The 25,116-nt window shown below is 44.0% G+C and overlaps 1 protein-coding gene across 7 annotated transcripts in view; it reads right to left on the bottom strand.

Moving 5' to 3' along the window:
• Positions 1 to 25,116, bottom strand: part of LOC310785326 (focal adhesion kinase 1-like) — a gene marked incomplete at its 5' end in the record, with an annotated part of 62,626 nt that overhangs the window by 29,048 nt on the left and 8,462 nt on the right. For 4 of the 7 annotated variants that reach the window (XM_083646350.1, XM_083646351.1, XM_083646356.1 and 1 more), the window contains 9 exons: positions 4,000 to 4,017; positions 5,344 to 5,430; positions 6,214 to 6,281; positions 7,343 to 7,373; positions 9,881 to 9,998; positions 12,489 to 12,596; positions 15,046 to 15,123; positions 15,728 to 15,868; positions 23,160 to 23,214. In XM_083646350.1, the coding sequence (XP_083502476.1) occupies positions 4,000 to 4,017; positions 5,344 to 5,430; positions 6,214 to 6,281; positions 7,343 to 7,373; positions 9,881 to 9,998; positions 12,489 to 12,596; positions 15,046 to 15,123; positions 15,728 to 15,868; positions 23,160 to 23,214 (704 nt within the window). The remainder of the gene's footprint in view (positions 1 to 3,999; positions 4,018 to 5,343; positions 5,431 to 6,213; positions 6,282 to 7,342; positions 7,374 to 9,880; positions 9,999 to 12,488; positions 12,597 to 15,045; positions 15,124 to 15,727; positions 15,869 to 23,159; positions 23,215 to 25,116) is intronic. The other 3 variants (XM_083646354.1, XM_083646355.1, XM_083646352.1) reach the window with 2 other exon arrangements.

The raw sequence follows: 25,116 nt of genomic DNA on the forward strand, positions 1-25,116 counted from the left end.
TCTCCATGACTTTCTCAACCCTCTCAGTGCTGTCACATCTGCAGCTTCAAACTGAAGTCTCCATGACTTTCTCAACCCTCTCAGTGCTGTCACATCTGCAGCTTCAAACTCAAGCCTCCATTACTTTCTCAACCCTCTCAGCTGTCACATCTGCAGCTTCAAACTCAAGCCTTGATGACTTTCTCAATCCTCTCAGTGCTGTCACATCTGCAGCTTCAAACTCAAGCCTCCATTACTTTCTCAACCCTCTCAGCTGTCACATCTGCAGCTTCAAACTCAAGTCTCCATGACTTTCTCAACCCTCTCAGTCCTGTCACATCTGCAGCTTCAAACTCAAGCCTCCATTACTTTCTCAACCCTCTCAGCTGTCACATCTGCAGCTTCAAACTCAAGCCTCCATGACTTTCTCAACCCCTCTCAGTGCTGTCACATCTGCAGCTTCAAACTCAAGTCTCCATTACTTTCTCAACCCTCTCAGCTGTCACATCTGCAGCTTCAAACTCAAGTCTCCATTACTTTCTCAACCCTCTCAGCTGTCACATCTGCAGCTTCAAACTCAAGCCTTGATGACTTTCTCAACCCTCTCACTGCTATCACATCTGCAGCTTCAAACTCAAGTCTCCATGACTTTCTCAACCCTCTCAGTGCTGTCACATCTGCAGCTTCAAACTCAAGTCTCCATGACTTTCTCAACCCTCTCAGTGCTGTCACATCTGCAGCTTCAAACTCAAGTCTCCATGACTTTCTCAACCCTCTCAGTGCTGTCACATCTGCAGCTTTAAACTCAAGTCTCCATGACTTTCTCCACCCTCTCAGTGCTGTCACATCTGCAGCTTCAAACTCAAGTCTCCATGACTTTCTCAACCCTCTCAGTGCTGTCACATCTGCAGCTTCAAACTCAAGTCTCCATGACTTTCTCAACCCTCTCAGTGCTGTCACATCTGCAGCTTCAAACTCAAGTCTCCATGACTTTCTCAACCCTCTCAGTGCTGTCACATCTGCAGCTTCAAACTCAAGCCTCCATGACTTTCTCAACCCTCTCAGTGCTGTCACATCTGCAGCTTCAAACTCAAGTCTCCATGACTTTCTCAACCCTCTCAGTGCTGTCACATCTGCAGCTTCAAACTCAAGTCTCCATGACTTTCTCAACCCTCTCAGTGCTGTCACATCTGCAGCTTCAAACTCAAGCCTCGATGACTTTCTCAACCCTCTCAGTGCTGTCACATCTACAGCTTCAAACTCAAGTCTCCATGACTTTCTCAACCCTCTCAGTGCTGTCACATCTGCAGCTTCAAACTCAAGTCTCCATGACTTTCTCAACCCTCTCAGTGCTGTCACATCTGCAGCTTCAAACTCAAGTCTCCATGACTTTCTCAACCCTCTCAGTGCTGTCACATCTGCAGCTTCAAACTCAAGTCTCCATGACTTTCTCAACCCTCTCAGTGCTGTCACATCTGCAGCTTCAAACTCAAGCCTCCATGACTTTCTCAACCCTCTCAGTGCTGTCACATCTGCAGCTTCAAACTCAAGTCTCCATGACTTTCTCAACCCTCTCAGTGCTGTCACATCTGCAGCTTCAAACTCAAGCCTCCATGACTTTCTCAACCCTCTCAGTGCTGTCACATCTGCAGCTTCAAACTCAAGTCTCCATGACTTTCTCAACCCTCTCAGTGCTGTCACATCTGCAGCTTCAAACTCAAGTCTCCATGACTTTCTCAACCCTCTCAGTGCTGTCACATCTGCAGCTTCAAAGCTTTGAGTTGCACACAATAGAAAAGGACATCTTTTCACACAGCTGTCTTAGTTTGCAGTGTGCGGTCCATTGTTTCTATTGCTGCATATTCACTCCCATGTGGTTAGGGATCTGTTCTGAAGAATCGACTGTTTCTAAGTTTGACTCCTCTAACTCTGTCTCTCTCTGCTTCCACTGAGTGAAAATGTGTGTGTGTGTGTGTGTGTGTGTGTGTGTGTGTGTGTGTGTGTGTGTGTGTGTGTGTGTGTGTGCGTGCGCGCGCGCGTGTGCCTGTGTGTGTGTGTGTGTGTGTGCTCGAGCTAGCCCATTATAGCCAGGAATGCAGCTGCTGTTGAATCCAGCAAACCTCTCCCAACTCCACTCAGTAACTGGCTTTGTGCGCACGCGCGCGCGAGCGTGTGTGTGTGTGTGTGTGTGTGTGTGTGTGTGTGTGTGAAGCCTCTTTGTGGAGAGCGAGAACGGTTGGTTGGAGCAGTGCCCTTAAAGAGGAATACCACTTAAAATGATTCTTGTGGACAAGAGCAGACACATTTCAAAGGTTAAATTCAGTGATAATATGGCACTTTAAGAAAGCAAACAGAAGCACGCACGCACGCACGCACACACACACACACGCACGCACACACACACACACACACACACACACATACAACGCATAACACAAGACTACTCTAGTAAGCTACTCTAACAGATCCTACACATGTTAAAGGAGGACTTTGTTGATTTTCAACCAGCTTTGTATCATTACAATGTGGGTTGTATGTGCAGCTCACAGATCATTCACAGGCACCTCCATCTCCAAATGGCACATTTGACATCATTTGGAGACGGAAGTGAACAGATGTTCTGCTCGAGGGCTGTTGTTTGAACTACACATTTGGTTGATTATTATTATCTTTATTTGTATGCGCGCATCCACCGAGAATCGCATCGAGAGAACTTAAAGCCCCCCTCCGGTGTATGTTGTCATATTCATGTGTTGCTGGCTCCTGCCCTGCTCTGTTGATTAGCCACACTGTTTCAACACTGTATTTGGTGACAAATAACCTCATTTTGTGCTCAAAGTCCTAAAAATAAGCTGTTGGTAAAAACGGGTGATGACGTCAGACATTATAGTGGTCTGACGACTGACGTATGATAGACAAATAATACAGTATGTACAGTAAATAACTAGCGTCAGCTAGCTGTTAGCTAGTTGTTAGCTTAGTCTAAACTATCGTTTTGGAGATGCGGGGAGACCGTCATGGTAACATAACTGTTTCCGGTATTTCCATCGTAGATGCAGACAATGAGTGTAATCAAGACAAGATGCGAAGTTGTTCATTTTTTATTTTTTTTTACAAACAGCGCTACAGTCTCAGTCATTATGCTGCAGTAGTGGAACAAGCTATTAATATTTGGTTCCAAGTTCTTTGGCACAATGGTGACGCGCGTTAATACAGCGCGCGCGCACATGTCGGTTTATACAGGTAGAATAAGTGACTGGGGGGGGGGCTTTAACGAGCATTAACGAGCCATAGCAGCTGGTGGGGTGGAGTTACTGCAGGCAGACGAAGGGGGATCTGTCAGTGCATTGTAATGATAAAAAGCCGGTTGAAAATCAGCAAAGTACCTTTTTAAAGCTTTTGGGAATTTATGTTTCCAATCACTAAAACATGAGAAACTACAGAAGTTTATTATTTTTCATTCACTTCTTAATCATTCCAGTCACATAGTACAATACAATACACACACATGGCGTGCATACACATCTCACAGACCCGCCCATCAACCTACACACCACCCATGTCGGTAGGGTGCAGGGTGTTAGTGGAGGCAGGGACAAGAAAGAAGCAACAATAGACCCTTCTCACGGGGGCCATTTTGTGTCGAGAAGCCAGGGTAAACACAGGTGCAAGCAAAACACTAATGAGGGTTTCCAAATTCCAATCACGGAAGTTGGAAACCCTCATTAGTGTTTTGCTTGCACCTGTGTTTACCCTGGCTTCTCGACACAAAATGGCCCCCGTGAGAAGGGTCTATAGGCTCATTTCACAGCAACCTTTTGAGGTGGTAAAGCAGGAAATAACACAGGTGTAATCATTAGCATTAATGGGGGCACCTGGCACTGGAACAGCTAAACAGAATGGAGGCATAATTAATGGTATTAGCGTACAGCTGCGTTTACTTCCTGCTTTTACCACCTCAAAGTTACGGGTTGCTGTGAAATGGGTCCATAGAGAGATGAATAAACAACAGAACTTTACCATCCCCACTAAGATCCTCTGCAGGGTCCAGGAGAGCATGCAGAAAACAGGAGAGGAGGGAGGGACAGGGTGGAGAGAGTGACAAAGAGGGAGAAAGAGAGAGAGAGAGAGAGAGAGAAGCAGGAGAGAGCGGAGAAGAGAGGGAGAGAGGAGAGGTTAGCTGTGAAACAGCAGTGGAGATGTAACGGGAGTTTAGCTGCAGAGTCAAACGCACAGCAAGCAGTTAGTTGAGGTCCACACACCCTAACAGCTCACCTTAATGCTATGCAAATAAACGATGGCAAAAAAATGAACCAGTGAAAGAAAACCGAGACAAAAATCCCGTTGAACATGAGCCAGTGTTTGGCCTGCAATACGGTTTGAATGCAGCGTGTTTCAAGAGTCACACTGTAAATATTTGTGAGGAGGAGAGTGAGTGTATACAGCATGGTTAGCATGGTTAGCAGCTGAATTTAGCATGTAAATTATCTTCAGCAGGATTGGACTTATAGGCCCGAAGATGCCGTGTGGTTTTGAGTATAATTCTGAGACAATGTTTCGCTACATAATTGGTTCGCAGTAGTTCAGTAAAGATTTGAAAAGCGGGATGTGTATCGAGGCTGCATCTGTAAATGTCACATCTGGAGTCTCCGGCTCAAATTGTTTGGGACGTGTTTTTTAAACATTTCCACTACAAGCCAGCTGCTGTCCAGATCCACCGCAGACTAAGCTGCAGGGTGAAAGTTAGCATGGCCACAGATGGAGACTGTGTGTGTGTGTGTGCGCGTGCGTGCGTGCGTGTGCGTGTGTATCTGTATGTATGTGTGTTTAAGTCAGAATTAGTCAAAGCAACCACGCAGTGAGGGCAAAGCCAATTTAATAGAGGAACTGATCCTTAAATATGAGACAGATTGTGATGCAGCAGATACAAGTGATTTGCTATAGTTATCTTTAGGGGACGTACAGTATGTAGATCTATCATATGGCTTTCTAAATATAAAAACAAGCTTATGGTCATATCAAAGTGTGGTTAATTCAAAAATGGCTGCAATAGCAATGTCAAAATTGCGACTACCGGTAGGTAATATTCCCATTAATACTTTCAACTTTTGGTACTATAAAAGCATCCAAGGAAGTTGAGATCTATTTCAAAAAAATATCTTATATTGGAATTTTGGTAAGTCAAAATAAAATGTCTGCTGGGAGGCCATTTTGAATGTTAGCAATCCGTCAGCCTCAGGCTAGAGAAACGTGTGTCCTTAATGTCTTTAGATGTTTGTTTACCACATCTGGCACTCTAATCCGCCACATCACAGTTTTGCGGATAAGCTCCTCTACTAACTAGCCAGTCAGAGTCGAGGATACCATTGGGCGGCGAATCAGAACAGAAGACAAAGGGGAGGAGGAAACGCCGTGCCTTGGTTGGCTTAGGAGGAGCCGCTGTCACTAGGTCTTCAGCCAATCAGGCAGGAGAGAGAAGGACAGCGTGTGAGAGAGAACAGGTTGAATGGATACGAGCATGGAGGGAAGACGTGAGAAAGAACGAGGGGGGAACTAAGGAGACAGAGAGAGGAGAAGAAAACAAGAGAGAGCGGGTGTGAAAGAGAGAGAGACAGAGACAGACAGACAGATAGGGAGAGAGAGAGAGAGAGAGAGAGACAGACAGACAGACAGACAGACAGACAGGGAGAGACAGACAGACAGACAGACAGACAGACAGACAGACAGACAGACAGACAGGGAGAGAGAGACAGACAGACAGACAGGGAGAGAGAGACAGACAGACAGACAGGGAGAGAGACACAGACAGACAGACAGACAGACAGACAGGGAGAGACAGACAGACAGACAGACAGACAGACAGACAGACAGACAGACAGACAGGGAGAGAGACACAGACAGACAGACAGACAGGGAGAGACAGACAGACAGACAGACAGACAGACAGACAGACAGGGAGAGAGAGACAGACAGACAGACAGGGAGAGAGAGACAGACAGACAGACAGACAGGGGAGGAGAGAGAGAGAGAGAGAAAGAGAGAGAGAGGTGGGGAAGAGAGAACAGGCCTTGAAGGAAATGGAAAGACAGAGAGAAAGACAGTAGCCAGTAGACAGCTCACTCCTAATCCAGTCGATACAGGTGATAGCTCTCCTCCAGCATTCAAACATTGTGTGTGTGTGTGTGTGTGTGTGTGTGTGTGTGTGTGTGTGTGTAAGATGATCATATCTCTTACCTGAGACAGAGATAGTCCTTACTCCACCACTCCTCACTGCTTCTAATTTCTTCTCATTATTAGATACTCTAGAGGAGAGAGAGAGAGAGAGAGAGAGAGAGAGAGAGGAGAGGAGATTAGACAACAATTACAAAGAGGTGTATTTGCAGTTTTCAAAGTCATTCTCAGATTCACGAACATGCGGAGATGTCACACTGTTCTGCTCTTCACGTGCACACAGGTATACAACTGTCTTACTGTTTCACTTGCCTTGGTCTCTGTTTCTGTCAGCTAAACTCTACTACTATCTTTACATCACAGACTACCTCTGGCAGAGAGAGAGAGAGAGAGAGAGAGAGAGAGAGAGGGAGAGAGAGAGGGAAGAGGAGGGGACTACCCAAGTGTTTAAAAACCCTAAGTGGAAAATATTTGGCTCCTGAACTTATCTCCTTATTTGACCAGAGAGAGAGAGAGAGAGAGAGAGAGAGAGAGAGAGAGAGAGAGAGAGAGAGGAAGGGGGGGCTTTGTTTAACTGACCAAAAGTAAGGCCAGTCTTAGTGTTTAAATTTGAAATGTGAAAACATAAAGTACAGGCTCCTGCAGTTAGAGATGAATAACATAATAATAATAAATGCATTCCACACTGCAAAAGTGAGTGAGCATCTAGTTTATTTGTCAAATCCCCTGAAATAATCTAACAAACGCCTACTAATCTCGCTGAATGTTTCAAGACCACAGCAAGGACAAGTTGAAAATGACATGACATAGATGGTATTTTTTTTTTTTTATGTATTTTCTTTGCATTAGGACACTTGAACGGGTTTTGATTTCGCACTTGTCTGATGTCTGCTCTTTAAGTTGTTATGGCGATCTCAGAAAGTATTCAACCCCCTAGTGTATCTCATGTGAAATCGCTCCACACTGGTGACATGTACCTGAAGCTCTCTAAAATACCCAACGGAAAACGCTAGCACTAATGACAGGATGTAGCACACATGCTTCTCTGACCAAGCAATTGACTTGAAGTGGCTCCTTCAGTTCAGTCTAAATTACCAGTCGAGTGGTAGCAGATTTTTTTAAATGATCAGTTTCCTGGATAATGTAGTATATCTTGTAATATACTAATACTGAGAATGAGAATGGTACTTACTTTGGGATGGAGGGCAGTGCTCTCTCTCCCTCTAGAGGACAGAAACACACATCATCAGGATCAGAATCACTTTACTGCAGAGTACAATACATATACTAGTCTGACTCCGCCTACCAATCATCTAGGAACTTCGTGTCAAAAATAGTAGTTTGAACGGCGGCTAACTAACCTACGCCCCTTTGTCCAGTTACCTGAAATGACGCTCTCTCCCTGCATTATCCTCCATAGTGAAACAAACTGGAGATACAGCAAATCACTTTGTAACACGGAGAGAGAGCTTTTTAAAACATTGAAAATGGATGTCCCGAACCACATTACATCATTTGACTCTGTTTTATCCATTTACAAGCACATGACTTCTGCATGTCGCCGCCCCTTCTGCCCTAAAGACTCTGGATTGGTTGGTTCTGCAATACTTTTTTTTTTACTCTCGAATTGTTTCCACTCAGATTTGTTTTAACAGCGAGAGCTGGGAGAAAGTTCTGTCTATAGTTGAGCAACATGGATAGACTTGACACTGAATCTATACTATAATCTATGCAGGCTTTTACAATGCACTGACTTCTACTTTAGAGCACATGGTTCTCTCGGTCTCCCAATCAAATGACATATTAAGTACAAACGTCCTGTACAGTCTTTTACAGTCTAGAGATGAAACGGTATGAAAATTTCACATCACGATTATAGTGATCAAAATGATCACAGTTATCAGTATTATCACGGTATTAAAATGTGCTGAAAATGTTCAAAAAGTACTAATACTTTCACGGAAATCATTTCACCAAGTTTCATATTGAGAACTCAGACCCAAAAAAGACTGATACACTCACTGAATTCACTCGTTTCACCGAGGCTGTGCGTCTGCATCTGGCTGATGGTTGCTAACTTTGGTTGATGATGGACAGTATTTACCATGTTTTTCAAAGCGCTGTAATCACGGTAACATTGGTTTTAATAATAATACAAATTTGAAATGGTACGTTATCATGAGCAATTGTACTGTATCACCACGGTTGATCATTTTATTTTTTATTTTTTTTATAACTTTATTTTTTTCAAGATGTGAAACACCATAGTGACATAATAATCAAAGATAATAACAAGAATAATAATAATGACAATAATGACAATAATAGTAATAATAACAACAACAATAGCAACAACAGCAGAAACAACAATAATAGTACAGTAATTATGATCTGACAAATATCAAAAAGAAAAGGACATCAACACTTGGGTGGGGGGAGAACACACACCCATGCATACTGTCACCCCTCCCTCCCTCACCCAACCTCACACATACACTCACTCGCTCAGCCTCCCTCCCTCCCCCCCACCTCCCCCCCCCACACACACGCACACACACCCACACACACACACACACACACACACACACCCACTCACACACACACACACACACACACACAAAAACCCCAAACCCCCCCCCAAAAAGAAAAGTGCTCCCCTATTGGTTGTTGACTAATCTGTTTATCCAATAGCCATCTATTGGCAATCTATTAAATTCTGAATGTTATATATCTTTTATCAAACTAAATTGCAGTGTTTTCCTCCTGTATTATTTATGTTAAATTCTGCCGCTCCTACTTTCTACATAACTCGCCCATTTGGCCCAGAGTATGCATCTCAACCTGGCTTCTCCCCTGATTGTATATGTTAACTGCTCCATTTCTTTTACCTGTTCCATTAGGTCTCTCCATTTCTCTGTGCTAGGGCTTAGCTTCTGAAGCCAATTTTTGGTTATAAGTTTAAGAGCAGTTATCCTTAATATTCTAATAAGGTACTTATCTTCAATTCTAATTATCTCCTTTGGCATCTTCCCTAACAGAATAAACTCAATGTGAATTTTGAGGTCCATTTGTAAAACAAAATCAATTTCAGTACAGATATTATTCCAAAACATTTTCAAGACGGGGCATGACCAGAAGATATGACTATAATTAGCATGAGTTTCTCCACATTCCCTCCAGCATCTTGATGTTACTGAATGATCAAATTTAGCCTGTTGAATAGGTGTTAAAAAATATCTCATTTGAAGCTTCCATGAGTATTCTCGCCAGAACTGGGATGCTGTTGTCTTATGTGAAGATAAGCTTAAGTTTTCCCAATCAAATTTAGACATCGTTAAATCAAGTTCTTCTTGCCATCTTATTTTCTCTCTCAATTCTTCTGGTTTATTGTCCCTCTCCAATATATTATATAGTGCTGAAATTTGATGTTTGATACTCACACATTTATAATTTTTAACCAAAAACTGTGTCAGAGGGTGGAAATCTGCTGTAGTTTTCTTCTGTATTTCGCTTTTCTCTATATAACTTTTCACTTGCAAATATTGAAAAAAATGAGAATGTGGCAAATCATATTCTTTTTGTAGTTTTTCAAATTTCACAATTCCTTTATTACGGTTGATCATTTCATCCCTAAATAATCTGCATCTGCACTACTGTACTGTATGTACTGTACATGCTTTAGGATGCTTTCACTAAGCTGGACAGAAAAAGAGATTGAGGGTTTTCCTACCTTTCTGCACTCTGACGATGAAGGAATGTGTTTCCATGGAGACAAGCCGACAATAGCCGTCAATCAAGTCGGCCAAGTTCTCTGCCATGGTCAACGATGCTGTGGTAACTGTGAGAGGCTGCACACACACACACACACACACACACACACACACACACACACACACACGCACACACACACACACACACATGCACGCACACATGCACGCACACGCACAAAGTTAATAGGGAGTTTAAGCAACCACGGCTTGGAGCAACAGCAATGGCATCGAGACCCACTTTGCGCATGCGCCATTCTATCTAGCCACCTCCCCCCGTTGTAGCCCAGCTGCCGACTACGAGAGGAGTAGTTTGACGTACCCCGCCGTACGCCTAGCTGTTAGCATGTGAATTACAAGTTTTCATCGTATTTGGCACTGTCATTCCGTGTATATTCGATTCTATCATTAGTAGTTGTATGAATAAAGAACATATTTGTTAAATATGTCCGCTAATTTGAATTGAATTTCTTCTTTGTTCATAGGCATGTCCGCTGTTGCCAGCAGCACTCCGGAAGAAGTAGCCGTAGTGTTCTGCCTGGTGTCGCGCAGCTTAGTGATATGTGCTTCCGGGACTACGGCAACCCGGTTGGAACCCCGTCCCATCGCCGTCCTTAAAACGTCACTGATTAAACTCCCTAATATGAGAGGCTTGGGGGAGAGTGGCAGGCAAGATACAAAGAGCCATTATCATCCAAGACTCTAAATTACGCGCGTGCGCTCGCTCGCACACACACACACACACACACACACACACACACACACACACACACACACACACACACGCGACGCAGCACCGTGGGGGTTTCCATCTGCCCCTTACGTCAGAGGAAAACTCTGCTGCTAATAGAGTGTGTGAGCGTGTGTGTACACGCACGCACACACACACACACACACACACACACACACACACACACACGCACGCACGCGTAAACCCAATACTATAAAAGCCAATCGAAAAGAAAGACTGCACTCATACAGAAGTGACTGAGTGTTACAAAACCCTTCCTCTAAGTACAACCATTATGTGGAATCTATAAATGGAAAAGCATGGGCACACACACACGCGCACACACACACACACACACACACGAGCGAACACGCGCGGGCGCGAACACACACATGCACACACATACACACGAGCAAACACACACACACACATGGGCACACATACACAAGCACAAACACACACGCGCGTGCGCACACAGAGGGACAAGTAATATAGATCTATACACAATAATAGTGGTGGGGGAAAAAATCGATACACCATAGTATCGCGATATTTTGCCTGATGATATTGTATCGATATTTGGACGCCAAGTATCGATATATAAAAAATAAATAAATAAAATCGCCCGATGTTGCAGTCCGCGCCTGCAGTGGCGTATTGAGTCCAGAGAAGCTTAATAATGTAGCCTACGTGTGGGGCAAAAACAAAACAAAACAAAAAAACACTGCATGTTTTACTTTCGGTGAGGTCAAGGAAAAGGTAGGAAAAGGAGTTAGACAATATATTGAAATATCGCAATATTCCATATATCGCAATACTAGCATATCGCAATATCGCAATACTATCGTATCGTGACTCAAGTATCGTTTTAGTATTGTATCGTGGGTATCTGGTGATTCCCACCCCTACACAATAATGGGAACAGCTACTAGTGTCCACCACTGGAAGAGAGAGTGACCATATTGACTAATAGCTGAATACAACGACAGTATTCACTAGAGAGAGAGAGAGGGAGAGAGACACAGAGACAGAGAGAGAGAGACCCATGGAGAGATATAAAGAGGTATAAAAATCAGAAACTGAAGTAACATAATTGTACTAAAACCCTGAATCAACAGCACTCCACTGACCGCCTCACAGTTAAAGGAGAATCCATCCCGATACACTTTCACACTCTTACAAAACAGTTATTGGTGATGCACCTTCAATTTCTGCCTCAATTTTCATGTTTCTATTTCTTGTGAATAACTGGCCAAATGTAGCCGATGTGATGCCGCGTCACATGACATCTATCATAGCTATGAGTTTGATAGCAAATCAAAAGGCAGCTTGAGTGAAAGTGGATACGCCAAAACAGCCAATTACAACATCATAGAATAACCCCTGGAATGCATTGAGCGTCACACAGTGTGAGATTATCCGAGGATGGAGTTTCCCTTGAAGCTACAGACTGATAGATGGTCTCTGTATCTGGGTAGATTAAAGGACCTCTGTGAGGGGTAACCTACAGTTGATCCAATTACTCTGTACACTGTGTTTTTGTTTTGTTTTCTAGTTTTGTTGTAAACTAGATGTGAAGAAGATGGATGTGCTCCTTCAAGACCTGTTATTATTTTATTTTATTTGAATTTGTAATAGTTCCTTCCACTAATGTCTGTCTCTGTTATGTGTACTGTACTTGTATGTCTGTTCTTTTGCACTTGCAAATGGAAAAACTGAATAAAAACAAAGTATAAAAAAAAAAAAAAGCTACAGACTGATGAGGTTAGAGGTCAGAGTAGGAGAGTAGTACCCTGACTCTGCCAGACGGGGGCGGCAGTGTCATGTTAGGAGAGTCGTACCTCAGCAGCTCCTGCTACATTGAGCTGCAGCATCCCTTTCCTGTCCTTCTCCTCCATAGCAGAGTACTGGATGGACTGAACCTGGGTAAAGTTAGCTAGATGGGTAGGCTGGACACAGAGACACACAGGGACAGACAGACAGACAGACAGGGACAGAGAGGACATTAAAACAAGGAAACAATACTAATCCAAATCATAATTATTCATTCTTTCATTTACCGTAATTTCCGCACTATAAGCCGCACCGGAGTATAAGCCGCAGCAGCAAAATTGCCTGTTTGTTACATATATAAGCCGCACCGGACTATAAGCCGCAGGTGTTTTAATGTTTTTTTTTTTTTTTTTTTTAATTGTGTTTTAATGTTTAATTACCATATGTAAGGGTTCATGCACAGAGGGGATTGTCGGGAAAGAGATGGCTGTTTGAGGAAGCTCCCATTTATTAACATTTCAACAAAACAACATAACACAACACCACCTGTGTTTTTATTTACAGTGCACACAGTGTCCGCGGTGTGGTGAAAAGAGGGCAAGAGAGGAAATTAAAACAGAAGTGGATTTATAGTTAGAAAGAGTGCTAAAAAAGAGAGAATTCCGTTTTTTTTTTGGAAAAAATCCATAGATAAGCCGCACCGTTATATAAGCCGCAGGGCCAAAAAACGGGGAAAAAGCCGCGGCTTATAGTCCGAAATTTACGGTACTTGATTACGGATATCTATTGAACTATCTAAGACATTTCTTATCTATGACTCAAGTGATGATGTGTGGCCTGGACCGCATTTGGTTTAACTTTAAAGTCCCTGGAAACCAAAATCCACAAAAACCTTCTAACTATTAAATTTAGGGTCTTATGTGAGTAATTGTGTGCCTCAGAAAGTAGGAGACATTAGTTTCAACCCAAAGCCCCAAAATCGCCACTTTTCTACAAGGTCTGGATTTCCACTTCCTCATTGAAGAGAGTGGTGCGCGCGGTGCTAAACTTAATGATCTTATCACGTCATAAGATTTGGCCAATCACAGCGCTCGCTCAGTGTCTATCTGTCTCCCTCCCGCCAGAGCCGTACCTCCCGCTCTGTGTGCCTGACTGCCTGTGTATGATGCCTGCTCTCTCTCTCTCTCACTGTCACACGCACGCGCGCGCGCGCGCACACACACACGCACACACACACACACACACCATCTCTCTTTCCTTCTCTCTCTCTCTCCGTTTCCCTCCCTCCCTCTCTCTCTCTCGCTCTCTCTCTCTCTGTCTCGGAGGAGCTGCTGTCCTGGCTACACGCCCACACAGTCCGCGGGAGAAAAGAGAGTCTAAAATCGAATTGATTCTCATGACTTTTGTCATGACTGTCAAACCTAAATTCATATACTTTGCGACGTTCATCATTGTTCAAATTTGGCTGGTGGCTTATTAACATAGGTTCCTGTGATGTGATGAACTCAAAATGCAAAATAATAAAAAAATATTTCTGGTTTCCAGGGACTTTAACACATTGACTGCCAGCCGTTTTTTTTTTACTGTAGGTAGCTTCTGCCAGGCCTTTTTTTGAGGATTCTGGCTCATTTTACAAGAGCCGAGCATAATTTTCTGGTTGGACTTTGTGAACACAAAGTTCAGAAAAGTACTAATAGAATGTGTGCTTTCTCTGTCTAAAAGAGTTAGTTTGTAGAGTTAGTAGTTATGTAGATATTAGCCGTTGAGTACAGCATGGTTTCAGCGTCTGGAAATTTATTCAGAGATAAATGGCTTTTTGTGAAATTCGATAGAAGTCACTTTAACCATTCATTTTTGGCATCAGTAAGACCGTCAGACATTCTAAACAATAGTTTTGAACAGTAATTTCCTCCATAACAACAGGAAACACGCCTCTCATTCAAACTCCTCCCTCCGTGTGTCTTCTCCTCCTTCCTCCTGGCTCTACAGCGGGCGTGTCAGAAGCGCGTTGCTGCTGCCTGCCTGCCTGCCTGCGTGCCTGCCTGCCTGCTTGCCTGCGTGCGGACGCTCCTTGTGCGAGTCAAGATGGGCCGGGGAATGCGTGGGCGATGGGCAGATGTTGATTCTGGCCTTTCTGAGGTGTTTCAAAGTGTGTTTCACCTATAATCTATTTTGCAAATCGCTCTCCGCTCTCTGTGTGCTGCTGCCTGCGCGGCCGCTCTCGGGCAAGACAAGTCTGGAATGGATTACTGTAAAATCGCCTCGCCATTTCCTTGAATGGCTTGCTCCCGCGGCAGTTTTTTCTTTGATTTCGCTCGTCTGGGGGAGCACTGTCAACACTTAGTGGGTCGGTAAAATAGATTATACACATTCAATACCTCCAATAATTGTATAGGAGACGTAAAAGGGATTGATCAACGCCCCACCGTCAAAAAAAAAAAAACGATTTTTTTGACGTATCAATACGTCGCTGGCAGTCAACGGTTGGATTCTGCTTGACGTATCAATACGTCGTTGGCAATGAACGTGTTAAGTTTGGCATGCAAAATGAGAGGAAGCCATCCATTGTCTGTGTTAAACCTGGCTGTGTGTATAGGTAGAGCGTAAGACGTAGCAGGAACTCACTGTGGATCCTTTGTCAGTGAGGTAGCTGATCCCCTCCTCTGGCCCTATAGCCAACTCCACCTGGATCACCCAGCTAGACTGTTAGAGAGAGAGAGTGAGAGAGAGAGAGAGAGAGAGAGGGAGGGAGAGAGAAGGGGGGCAGGGAGTGGAGATGGGTGTGACAGGGTGGGAACAGAGGAAAGAGAGTGTGAGAGAGAGAGAGAGGGGGGGGGAGGAAGAGAGGGAGGGAGGGAGGGAGAGAGCAAAGAGGGAAGGAAGGAGAAAAGTGCAAGAAGAAAAGAAAAAGAAAATGCAGAAGATGAGGAAAAGGCGGTAGAGGGGAGAAAAACCCACATTAACTCATTCATAGTTCATAGCAGCACATCTTGGACACATGCTAGACCTGATCCCACCAGGAGGGGTCAGCCTAACACTGCTAGTAAAAAGAGCTGTCAAGAGTCAAGCAGAGCAGATTAGAGCAAACATACAAATAGTAAACATGTTGTCCCCGACCAGTGATGTAGTTCCACCCTTGGGTCAGCCCCATTCATTGTCAATGCCACCCCCGGCCCCTAGTGGCACAAAGTCAACGTTACAGTGTGACTAACGGATGGACGGACAGATGGAGATGATCCATAGTCCCCACTTTGGTGGAGAACAAGTGGAGAGTAGAGTAGAGTAGACAGAGTAAATAGAAACCTACCCCAAGGGCACATTTGAAGCACTCTTTGTCGTAGCGGTAGACCGGTGCGAGTATCTCCAGGAACTTCAGGATGCTCTGCTCATCGTTCAGATTGGCTACCTGCTTAAACGTTTGCTGGATCAACTTGCGAAGAGTTTTAGCCTGTGGAAAGAGAGAGAGAGAGGAAATGTAATCCACTTTATTGAAATTGTATAAAAAAAGTATAAGAAAGTCCAGATTGGAAGTGTGTGTGTGTGTGTGTGTGTGTGTGTGTGTGTGTGTGTGTGTGTGTGTGTATATGTTTGTGTGTGTCTAAAAGGCAAAGAGGACAGAGAGTGGGGGGATGAAAGAGTGACAGACACAGAGAGAGAGAGAGACAGAGAGAGAGAGAGAGAGAGAGAGAGAGAGAGAGAGAGAGAGGGACATTAGGAGAGGAAGATGTAGACTGACTGACTCTATCAAATTGATCTGGCCACTTCATTTCAGTTCAGCGTGCTCAGATCTGATCAATACTTTAACAAAGACACACCAATGCAGTTAGTTAGCACTTAATCAAACATGCCACAGGAGAGAGAGAGAGAGGCACTCGTCTTTAGTGTCCCTTAGATCTGTCAACGTGATACATGTGCTGCTGCTGATCTGAAGGGTGACAGCGGTGTTGTGCTGCTGGCACTAGCATGACACTTTGACCCTGACTTTGTGGTACAGTATGTCCATGCTGTCACCACACAGTAGACAGATGGGGAGCTGAAAGACAGAAAGCCCATGTAGGAACATCCTTCTGTCATGTACATTACTGTGAGTGAGTCTAGACATGCCCTCACATGGTACAGACATATAACACACACGTACAGTAAGTGAAGCATAATCCTCTATATCCTTCCTACATCTACTTTATGTACACTATGCTCTCCATCCTTTAATCGCTGGCAACAAATGCCTTCACATATGGACAGATCTAGGTTTTATTTACAGTATGGCCCACACGCACACACGCACGCACACGCACACACACACACACACACACACACACACACACACACACAGAAGCAAACCCAAGCTATAAAGAATATAAAGATAGCCACAGATATATAGATTAAATTCAGATTAGAGAGGATTTAGTACTGTACAGGTCAAGCTTAAACAAGTCTTGCTGGCAGGACTTAGACTGCTGGGACATTCAGGTCATCATACACAGGCAACGTAAATGGGAAATTTTACAAACAATTATGCACAATTAAGCGAATATTAATCGTGATCAAGATTTTGGCTTCCCACAATCATGACTACAAGAAAATCAAGATAAAAGGTGCCGCATTCCGTTTAGCAATGTTGCTCTCGTTTTGTCTTGTGTTGTAAATCCAGTGCACCTCTTTCCCGCGAGTTCCATCGTGTTAAATAATCGTGATCTCAATATTGATCAAAAAAATCGTGAATATCATTTTAACCATAATAGTGCAGCCCTACCAAACAGCATTGAATTCACCCTTCGCTAAGTCCTGCCCCCCTTGGTTACTGTTGCTATGGAAGGCAAGCCACACCGCCTTTGCGGACCTCCCGTGCCCAGAGATCTTTCATACCATCCAGCGTTGGTCTGCTTAACACATTCACTGCCAGCCGTTTTTTTTTTACTGTAGGTAGCTTCTGCCAGAGGGTTTTTTTGAGGATTCTGGCTCATCTTTCAAGACCCGAGGATTCTTTTCTGCTAAGATTTTGTGAACACAAAATATCTCAAAAGAACTAATAGAATGTGTGCTTTCTCTGTCTAAAAGAGTTAGTTTGTAGAGTTAGTAGTTATGTAGGCATTAGCACTTGAATACAGCATGGTTTCAGCGTCTGAAAATTTAAGCTGAGATAAATAGCTTTTTGTGAAATTCGATAGAACAGTCACTTTAACCATTCATTTTTGGCATCAGTAAGACGTCAGACATCTAAACAATAGTTTTGAACAGTAATTTCCTCCATAACAGCAGGAAACACCCCTCTCCTTCAAACTCCTCCCTCCGTGTGTGTTCTTCTTGGCTGCAGCGGGCGTGTCACAAGCTCGTTTCTGCTGCTGCTGTAACCTCGCGTCACCAGGCTCACTGCTTTGCTGCTGCTCCTGTCTGCTGGCGGCCGCTGGGCAAGTCTGGATGGGCTCGTTCGTTTCTTGGGGTTTCTGTTGAGAGCTTTGATGAAGCTTTTGCGATTCTGGTCTTATTTATGCTGCGTGTTGCAAAGTGTGTTCCACCCGTAATCTATTATGCAAATTTGCAAAACCCCACCGCCAGCTCCCAAGCGCGAAAAGCGAAAGCGTTTTCGCCAATCCATTTTCATGAGAATGGCTTCCTCACACTGCTTTTTGCTTGCCTTCCTCTAGTCTGGAGAGCACTGTCGCCACTTAGTGGGTCGGTGGAATGGGTTGTACACGTTCGGTGGCTCCAATATTTTCTCCTATATTTTTTTATAGGAGACGTGGGGGGCATTGATCCACGTCCCACCGTCAAAAGCTTTTTTTTTTTTTTTTTGACGACTCAACTCGTCATTGGCAGTCAACCGTTGGATTTTTTTGACGACTCAACTCGCCATTGGCAGTGAACGTGTTAATAAGCTCTGAACACATGACCAGAGCTCTTGTAATTTATTTATTTACTTTTTTCCACTGGGGTGGAAAAAACACACAGCATTACAGAAAACAGTATACATGTGTGTGTGTGTGTGTGTGTGTGTGTGTGTGTGTGTGTGTGTGTGTGTGTGTGTGTGTGTGTGTGTGTGTGTGTGTGTGCTCTCTATGTGCTCTCTTGATAGCATCATTGTTTTAATTCCTAGAATTCCACCACACCCTACAGTACACATAGTCAGTCACTCACTCACTCACACACACACACACACACACACACACACACACACACACACACACACACACAGAGATAATGTCAGTCCTCAGTGTCCACCCTTCCTGACAGGAAGTGCCACTAGTGGCTATCTCCCTCTCCATCGCTGCAGCAGCAGGCTGAGCAGTATGACACCTACTGTACCAACCAGTCACTCACTCACTCACACACACACACACACACACACACACACACACACACACACACACACACACACACACACACACACACACACACACACACTGACACACACACTGACACACACACACACACACTGACACACTGACACACACACACACACACACACACACACACACACACACACACACACACACACACACACTTTGTACAAAACTAATCATGTCTGTAACTCAACTACCGTAAATTCCAGACCATAAGGCGCACCGGTATATAAGCCGCAGCAGCAAAATTGACTGTTTTTTACATATATAAGCCGCACCGGACTATAAGCCGCGGGCGTTTTGATGTTTAATTACCATATGTAAGGGTTCGTACACAGAGGGGATTGTCGGGAAAGAGATGGCTGTTTGGGGAAGCTCCCATTTATTAACATTTCAACAAAACAAAACAAAAGTCAGGTCACTAATCCCCAGACAAAATCACACAACAATAGGCTATATGTGCAGCAAACGGCTGTAACCAGAGAAGTCAAGTCACTAATCCTCGTCTTCCTCTTCTTCCTGCATACTGAAACCACCAAAGTCCTCATCTTCAGTGTCGGAAACGAACAGGTTCAGGGTGGCTTCGTCAACCACTCTCCTCTCTCCTTCATTGTCACTCAAAACCAACGAACTCCTCAGCGCCAGCTGTGGCGGCGTCATCCTCTTCATCCCGCAGCAGTCCAGCCTTTTGGAACCCGTTGGTGATTGTGGATGTTTTCACACTCCTATAATATTCCGTGATCTTCCTTTGTGTGAATTCGCCGAAGTTTGTGATTTTCTCCTGGTAGTCGGGAGGGAGTTGTTCAGTAGTTCTCGCCCGGACGGACAGTCCCTTTCGTCTCATGAATCGGAAGCACCAAGATGGGCCACCTATGAAATGTTCAATTTTCATTTCGGTGGCGACTGTTTTGGCCTTCAGTCGGATCTGCACCGTGGAAACGCCTCGGCCGTCTGCTCTCTGGGTCAACACCCAATCTTCAAGGGAATCTTCAAGTTCGGGCCATCTGCTTTTATGACCTCTGAAGGACTTTTTGGTCTTCTTGCACTGAGACAGTTCCTCCTGCTGCACCTTCCAACGCCTCACCATTGACTCGTCGATGCCCAGGTTACGCGCTGCTGCTCTATTTCCCTCTTTTAATGCGAGATTGACTGCTTTCAACTTGAAAGCTGCGTCGTGTGAATTTCTGCGTACCTTCCCCATGGTAAGTGAGAGACTGCTCGTCTTGTTGTGATTCCGGGCTGCTGATGAACTTTGAACCGGTAGGAGTAACCGGTTGATTTCCGCCAATGATGTCAAGTCTTTCATACACAAAGGCAATTCAAGGTGCTTTACAAAAAAATAATCGAAAAAACAAGCAGCAAAGCAATGCACATAAAATGTGCTGATGAAGCTGTGTAACCTGTAAAATCCATCGATTTTGGAGGTCACCGAGTGGCCGTTTGCTTACCGTAATTACCATATGTAAGGGTTCACGCACAGAGGGGATTGTTGGCTGTTTGAGGAAGCTCCCATTTACCGTATTACCGTAACATTTCAACAAAACAACATAACACAACACCACCTTTGTTTATTTTTACAGTGCACACAGTGTCCGCGGTGTGGTGAAAAGAGGGCAAGAGAGGAAATTAAAACAGAAGTGGATTTATAGTTAGAAAGAGTGCTAAAAAAGAGAGATTTTATTTGTATTTTTTTTTTTTTTTTTTTCTGAAAAAATCCATAGATAAGCCGCACCGTTATATAAGCCGCAGGGCCAAAAAACGGGGAAAAAGCCGCGGCTTATAGTCCGGAATTTACGGTAAATCTTTACGTTGAATTCATCCTGATTTAAATAAACAGCCTGTTGGTGTGTTCTGAGGGTTCCGAGTCCAAATTATGAATAATTCTTACTGCTCTTTTCAGTCATATAAACAATGGCTTTATGTTGCTTATATACCTGTTGCCCCACACGTAAGTAAAATAAGGCCAAATAATTGAACAGTACACAATAATCTGCATTGCAAACAAAGAGCAAAACTGATGACATCACAAATGCTCGTATGACATCACTGATGATGTCACAAAGCCTACGATATCATCAGTGATGTCACAATGCACAATTGCCCAAGTGACATCACCGATGACATCACTTCCAGTTGCGTGACATCACTTCCGGTACAAAAATCGCAGAGCCCACTTTCTGCCTTTTAGTTATGATGATGATGGCATGCATGTAATAACCTTTTGAATACTTGCCAATATGGAGAACCAATCTGAGTGAATTTGACTGACATTTACAATTTTGGCTCGGGTATAGAAAAACATCAGGAAAATCCATCTTTTTACAAACTTACACAAAACAATTTCCCATCGAACTTTCCTAATATATGGACTAATTTGGGGTCTGGCTCCAGGTCTATAAAGTCACCACACGTCCATTTGACTAAACCTGCTCCCCAGCCTGTCACATGAATGAAAGGACGCTTTCACTGGCCAACATCACTCACTGTTTACTACCTCAGCCATCTGGGGTCTGTGTGTGTGTGTGTGTGTGTGTGTGTGTGTGTGTGTGTGTGGGGGGGGGGGGGGGGTGTTTGGAGTGGAGTCCATTGAGAGAGAATAATCCCATTAACTGACTACCTCTCTTTCAGCAAAGTGAACGATAGAAACGTAAATGACAGCTGCTCTCCCGCTCTCTCTCTCACACACACACACACACACACACACACACACACTGACATCTGTGTGCATCTACAACTTGCTCAGCATCAACACAACTATCTGTATCTGTTAACATAGTTTGCACACAGGCTCAGAAAACACACAGACACAACTAACTCATCAAGTTAAATGGTTACTACTACTACTACCACCACCTATATATTCATTGAGCTCATTCCACAGCTGAACAAGTCCAGCACTGATTGCTGGACTGAAAAGAACAATTAGAAATATTGCCCAATTGTCCATTATGTCATGATGATGAATATCCAAGTAAACTACAGCAATGAAGAGGCATGAGGGGAGGATGTGTTGTCATGTTGGCCAAAGGAAGCAGAACATGTAGGGGGGGAGGAGGGGGGGGGTTGACAGGCAGAGAGGGCCCCCAGAAGGAGACGCACATGGACACCTCCCCCTCTCGCCTCATTGTGAAAGAGAGAAAGTGGGTTTAAACAAGACCTGAGGGTCACACACACACACACACACACACACACACACTCTCTCTCTCTCACACACACACACAGTCTCTCTCCCTCTCCAGAGCATCTGTCTGCCCGCCTGCTGACACCAAGACCTTTTCAGGTCACCAGGCCATTCACACACACACACACACACACACGTGCCATAAATTTATCACTGACACAGACACTATTTGTTATTCAGACACACCCAACCATAGTTGTCGTGCACACACACACAAACACACACACACACACACACACACACACACACACACGCACATGACCAAGATCTGCAGAACAGACACAAGAGACTACAGACAAACTGAACTGTGTGTAAGTTGTATGTGAAACATGTAACACAGTATTAGCATGTCATCCTGATCCAAGCACAAATATATTTCAATCTGTTTCCACTCTGTATCTTCTGACTTTATATTCTATGACTGTCTAATCTCTTCTGTTCCATTTGACTCCAGTAGGTTGTATTCTAACAGAAAGGCCGACACAATATACTTACTTCATTCCCCTCCCTCCTTTCACATCATTCGTAATGGCACGTGGATTTATGTGGCCATTCATACAATTAATTGTACATGTGATTTATTCCCTTAAATAAAATGTTGAGGGTGGAGCAGCTGTCTGCTGATGGAAGCATCTACATGAGTGGCAGGTGGTGTTAAACACCACTTCTCATCCACTGCATTAGTCTTCACCCTTGAGCTAAGACCAACATCAGCTGTTGCCAGGATCAATGTCACATGTCAGTCACACTACCACACTACCTGAGCCCGGGCCTGCAGGGTCTTAGTGCCCCTCAGCCCCAACAGTAGGGACAGACCAGTCGGGTTTACAATCATTCAAATCACCTCGTGTGACCGGCTCTCTTACAGTATACTGTTAGTGGAGCAACTGGGGGCTAAGTTGCTTGCTCAAGGGAACCTCAACAGTAGCTGTTAAGCGAGAGGAGAGTGTTACTCACTCACCCTGCCCAGAAAAAATAAGTCAAAGGTTGTTGTTGTTGTGGGTTTTTTTTACCAGAAGTCCACTTCTTTACTTGATGATGCCACGTTTGACTGTGACAACAATTTATTTCCACAAAAAGGTGAAACTGAATAGAAAGTGAATACAGAGTGTGTTTTCCCCTCATGGGAGGACCAGCGACCTGTCCTTCAACATGTAATTGTGTAGGCCACAGCTCTCCTCTGATGTCCATATGGGTGCAAATCTCATTGTTCTCACCTTGACAGAGTCCACCAGGTTCTTAGGGAAGAAACGCCTCAAACCAACGTCTTTCCTGGAAAGAGAGATACAGACAGAGCGATAAAGACCAAAAGGCCAATGTTTATGTGTCAAGCATTTGTCTTTATCTGATCTGAGCACCTTTTTTTCCTGCAGCTGATAAATTAACGAGAGAGATAGAGAGAGGGAGGGAGGGAGAGACAGAGTGAGAGAGAGTGAGAGAGAGAGAGAGGGAGAGACTTTTTTTTACTTAAAAAAAACTTTAATTAAACATCATTTGTTCATAGCATTACAGACAATTAAAGAGTCAGGGTGGGACTGTTCACATGAGCACAATACTAAAATTAATTTGTCGTCCACTACTAAACAAATGGCACCATTATAATGCCACTGATGCACATATACCTCCAAACTGTTCATTAATTTATGAAACTTAAAATCAATCAAGACTCTAGCCTTTACAAGAGGGAGAGAGAGAGATAGAGGGAGAATGAGGGAGAGAGATACAGATACAGTCATAATACTGACGGGCACTGTGAGACAAGAAACAGAAAAGAGAAGGAGAAAGCCTAATGACTAAGTAGTGACTAGAGCTCCACTCATCTTTTCCTAAGGAAAAACAGAGAGAAAGGACAGAGTGATAGAGATGCAGGGAGGAGGAGAACGAGAGCCCACAGAGACAAAGAGATGCAGAGCTAAAACAGGAAGCCAACTAATGACTCAACCTCCTCTGGAGAAAAGACAAGTAGGAGGGGAAGAGGAGAGTAAGAGTCAGGAGAGGGGGAAAGAAAGAGTGTGTGTGTGTGTGTGTGTGAGAGAGAGAGAGAGAGGGAGAGAGAGAGAGAGAGAGAGCGTCCCTGGCTTTCCAGCTTACATCATCCTTCCTACCTCCTCCTTTCTAATCACCATTTTATTATTTTATTATCCCACCATCCAACCTAGGTCAAATAGTAGTCGCAAATTAATTTTTGTGTTTATATATGTTTTATTGCAGATTGCAAATTCTTAATCTGGACAGTCAGACAGTAGCATTGTAGATTTTTCTAGCGCAAATTATTCATAACGTGTTTCAACTTGTGTTGTTTATCCCATAATAGGCGAATTCATGGTGTGTCAGGTAAGTTGTCAATGCTGAATTGATTTTAAAATACTATGCTGTGGTTGTCCAAACCTTCTGGCACTCAAAGATTATTAATGTAAAGCCCATCCATCTTGCTGGAGTCATGTACAGTAGTAGCCTACATATACACAGACAAACAATATTTGGCTTCATTCCATCATGGTGTCTGTGAAGGGGAAACTTCAGCCCTGTCTGTAGGGGAGTGAATAAGATCAACAAAAAGACAGATACAGGGCTTTGGAACGTGCACGCCTCTCTAACAGCAGTCTCTCACACCTCTGTCTTTGCTTTAAAATATGTATGACACGCCATTTTTCCAATCAACAGAGAGGGGGCGAGGGAGGGAGGGAGGGATGGAGAGAGACAAAGAGAGAGACACGAAAATAGAGGATGAGAGAGCGCAGACGAAAGAGAGAGCAAGGAGGAGGAGGAAAGAGAGGACCAAAGAGAGACACAAAGAGATAGCAGTGGAAAGCAGAGACAGAAAGACAGAGTGCATTCTTCGTGGTAATTGGAGAGCTTGTTAGTGACGGATAGAGAGAAAGACTTCATTGGACTGGGGAAGCTCATTAGCATCGGACCTCGTTAGAGCAAAGCCTCGTTAGGGCCTCCGTTCGTTAAAGTTCTCCATTGACATCCATCTACCAGGAAGCAGATAGTGGAGCAAACCACAGAACCAGAATAGGCAGCCAATCCCATTCAAATCAACATACTTGAATGAATGCTTTGCTCATGCTGTTGTCACAGAGGTGAGAACTGTTGAAGTACAGAAAGCTGATGTGTTACCTAGGGATGTTAATGATTAATCGACAATCGATTAATCAATCACTAAGAATT

Source organism: Poromitra crassiceps, assembly GCF_964638095.1.
Source record: "Poromitra crassiceps genome assembly, chromosome: 11".
In the NCBI taxonomy this organism is placed as follows: domain Eukaryota; kingdom Metazoa; phylum Chordata; class Actinopteri; order Beryciformes; family Melamphaidae; genus Poromitra; species Poromitra crassiceps.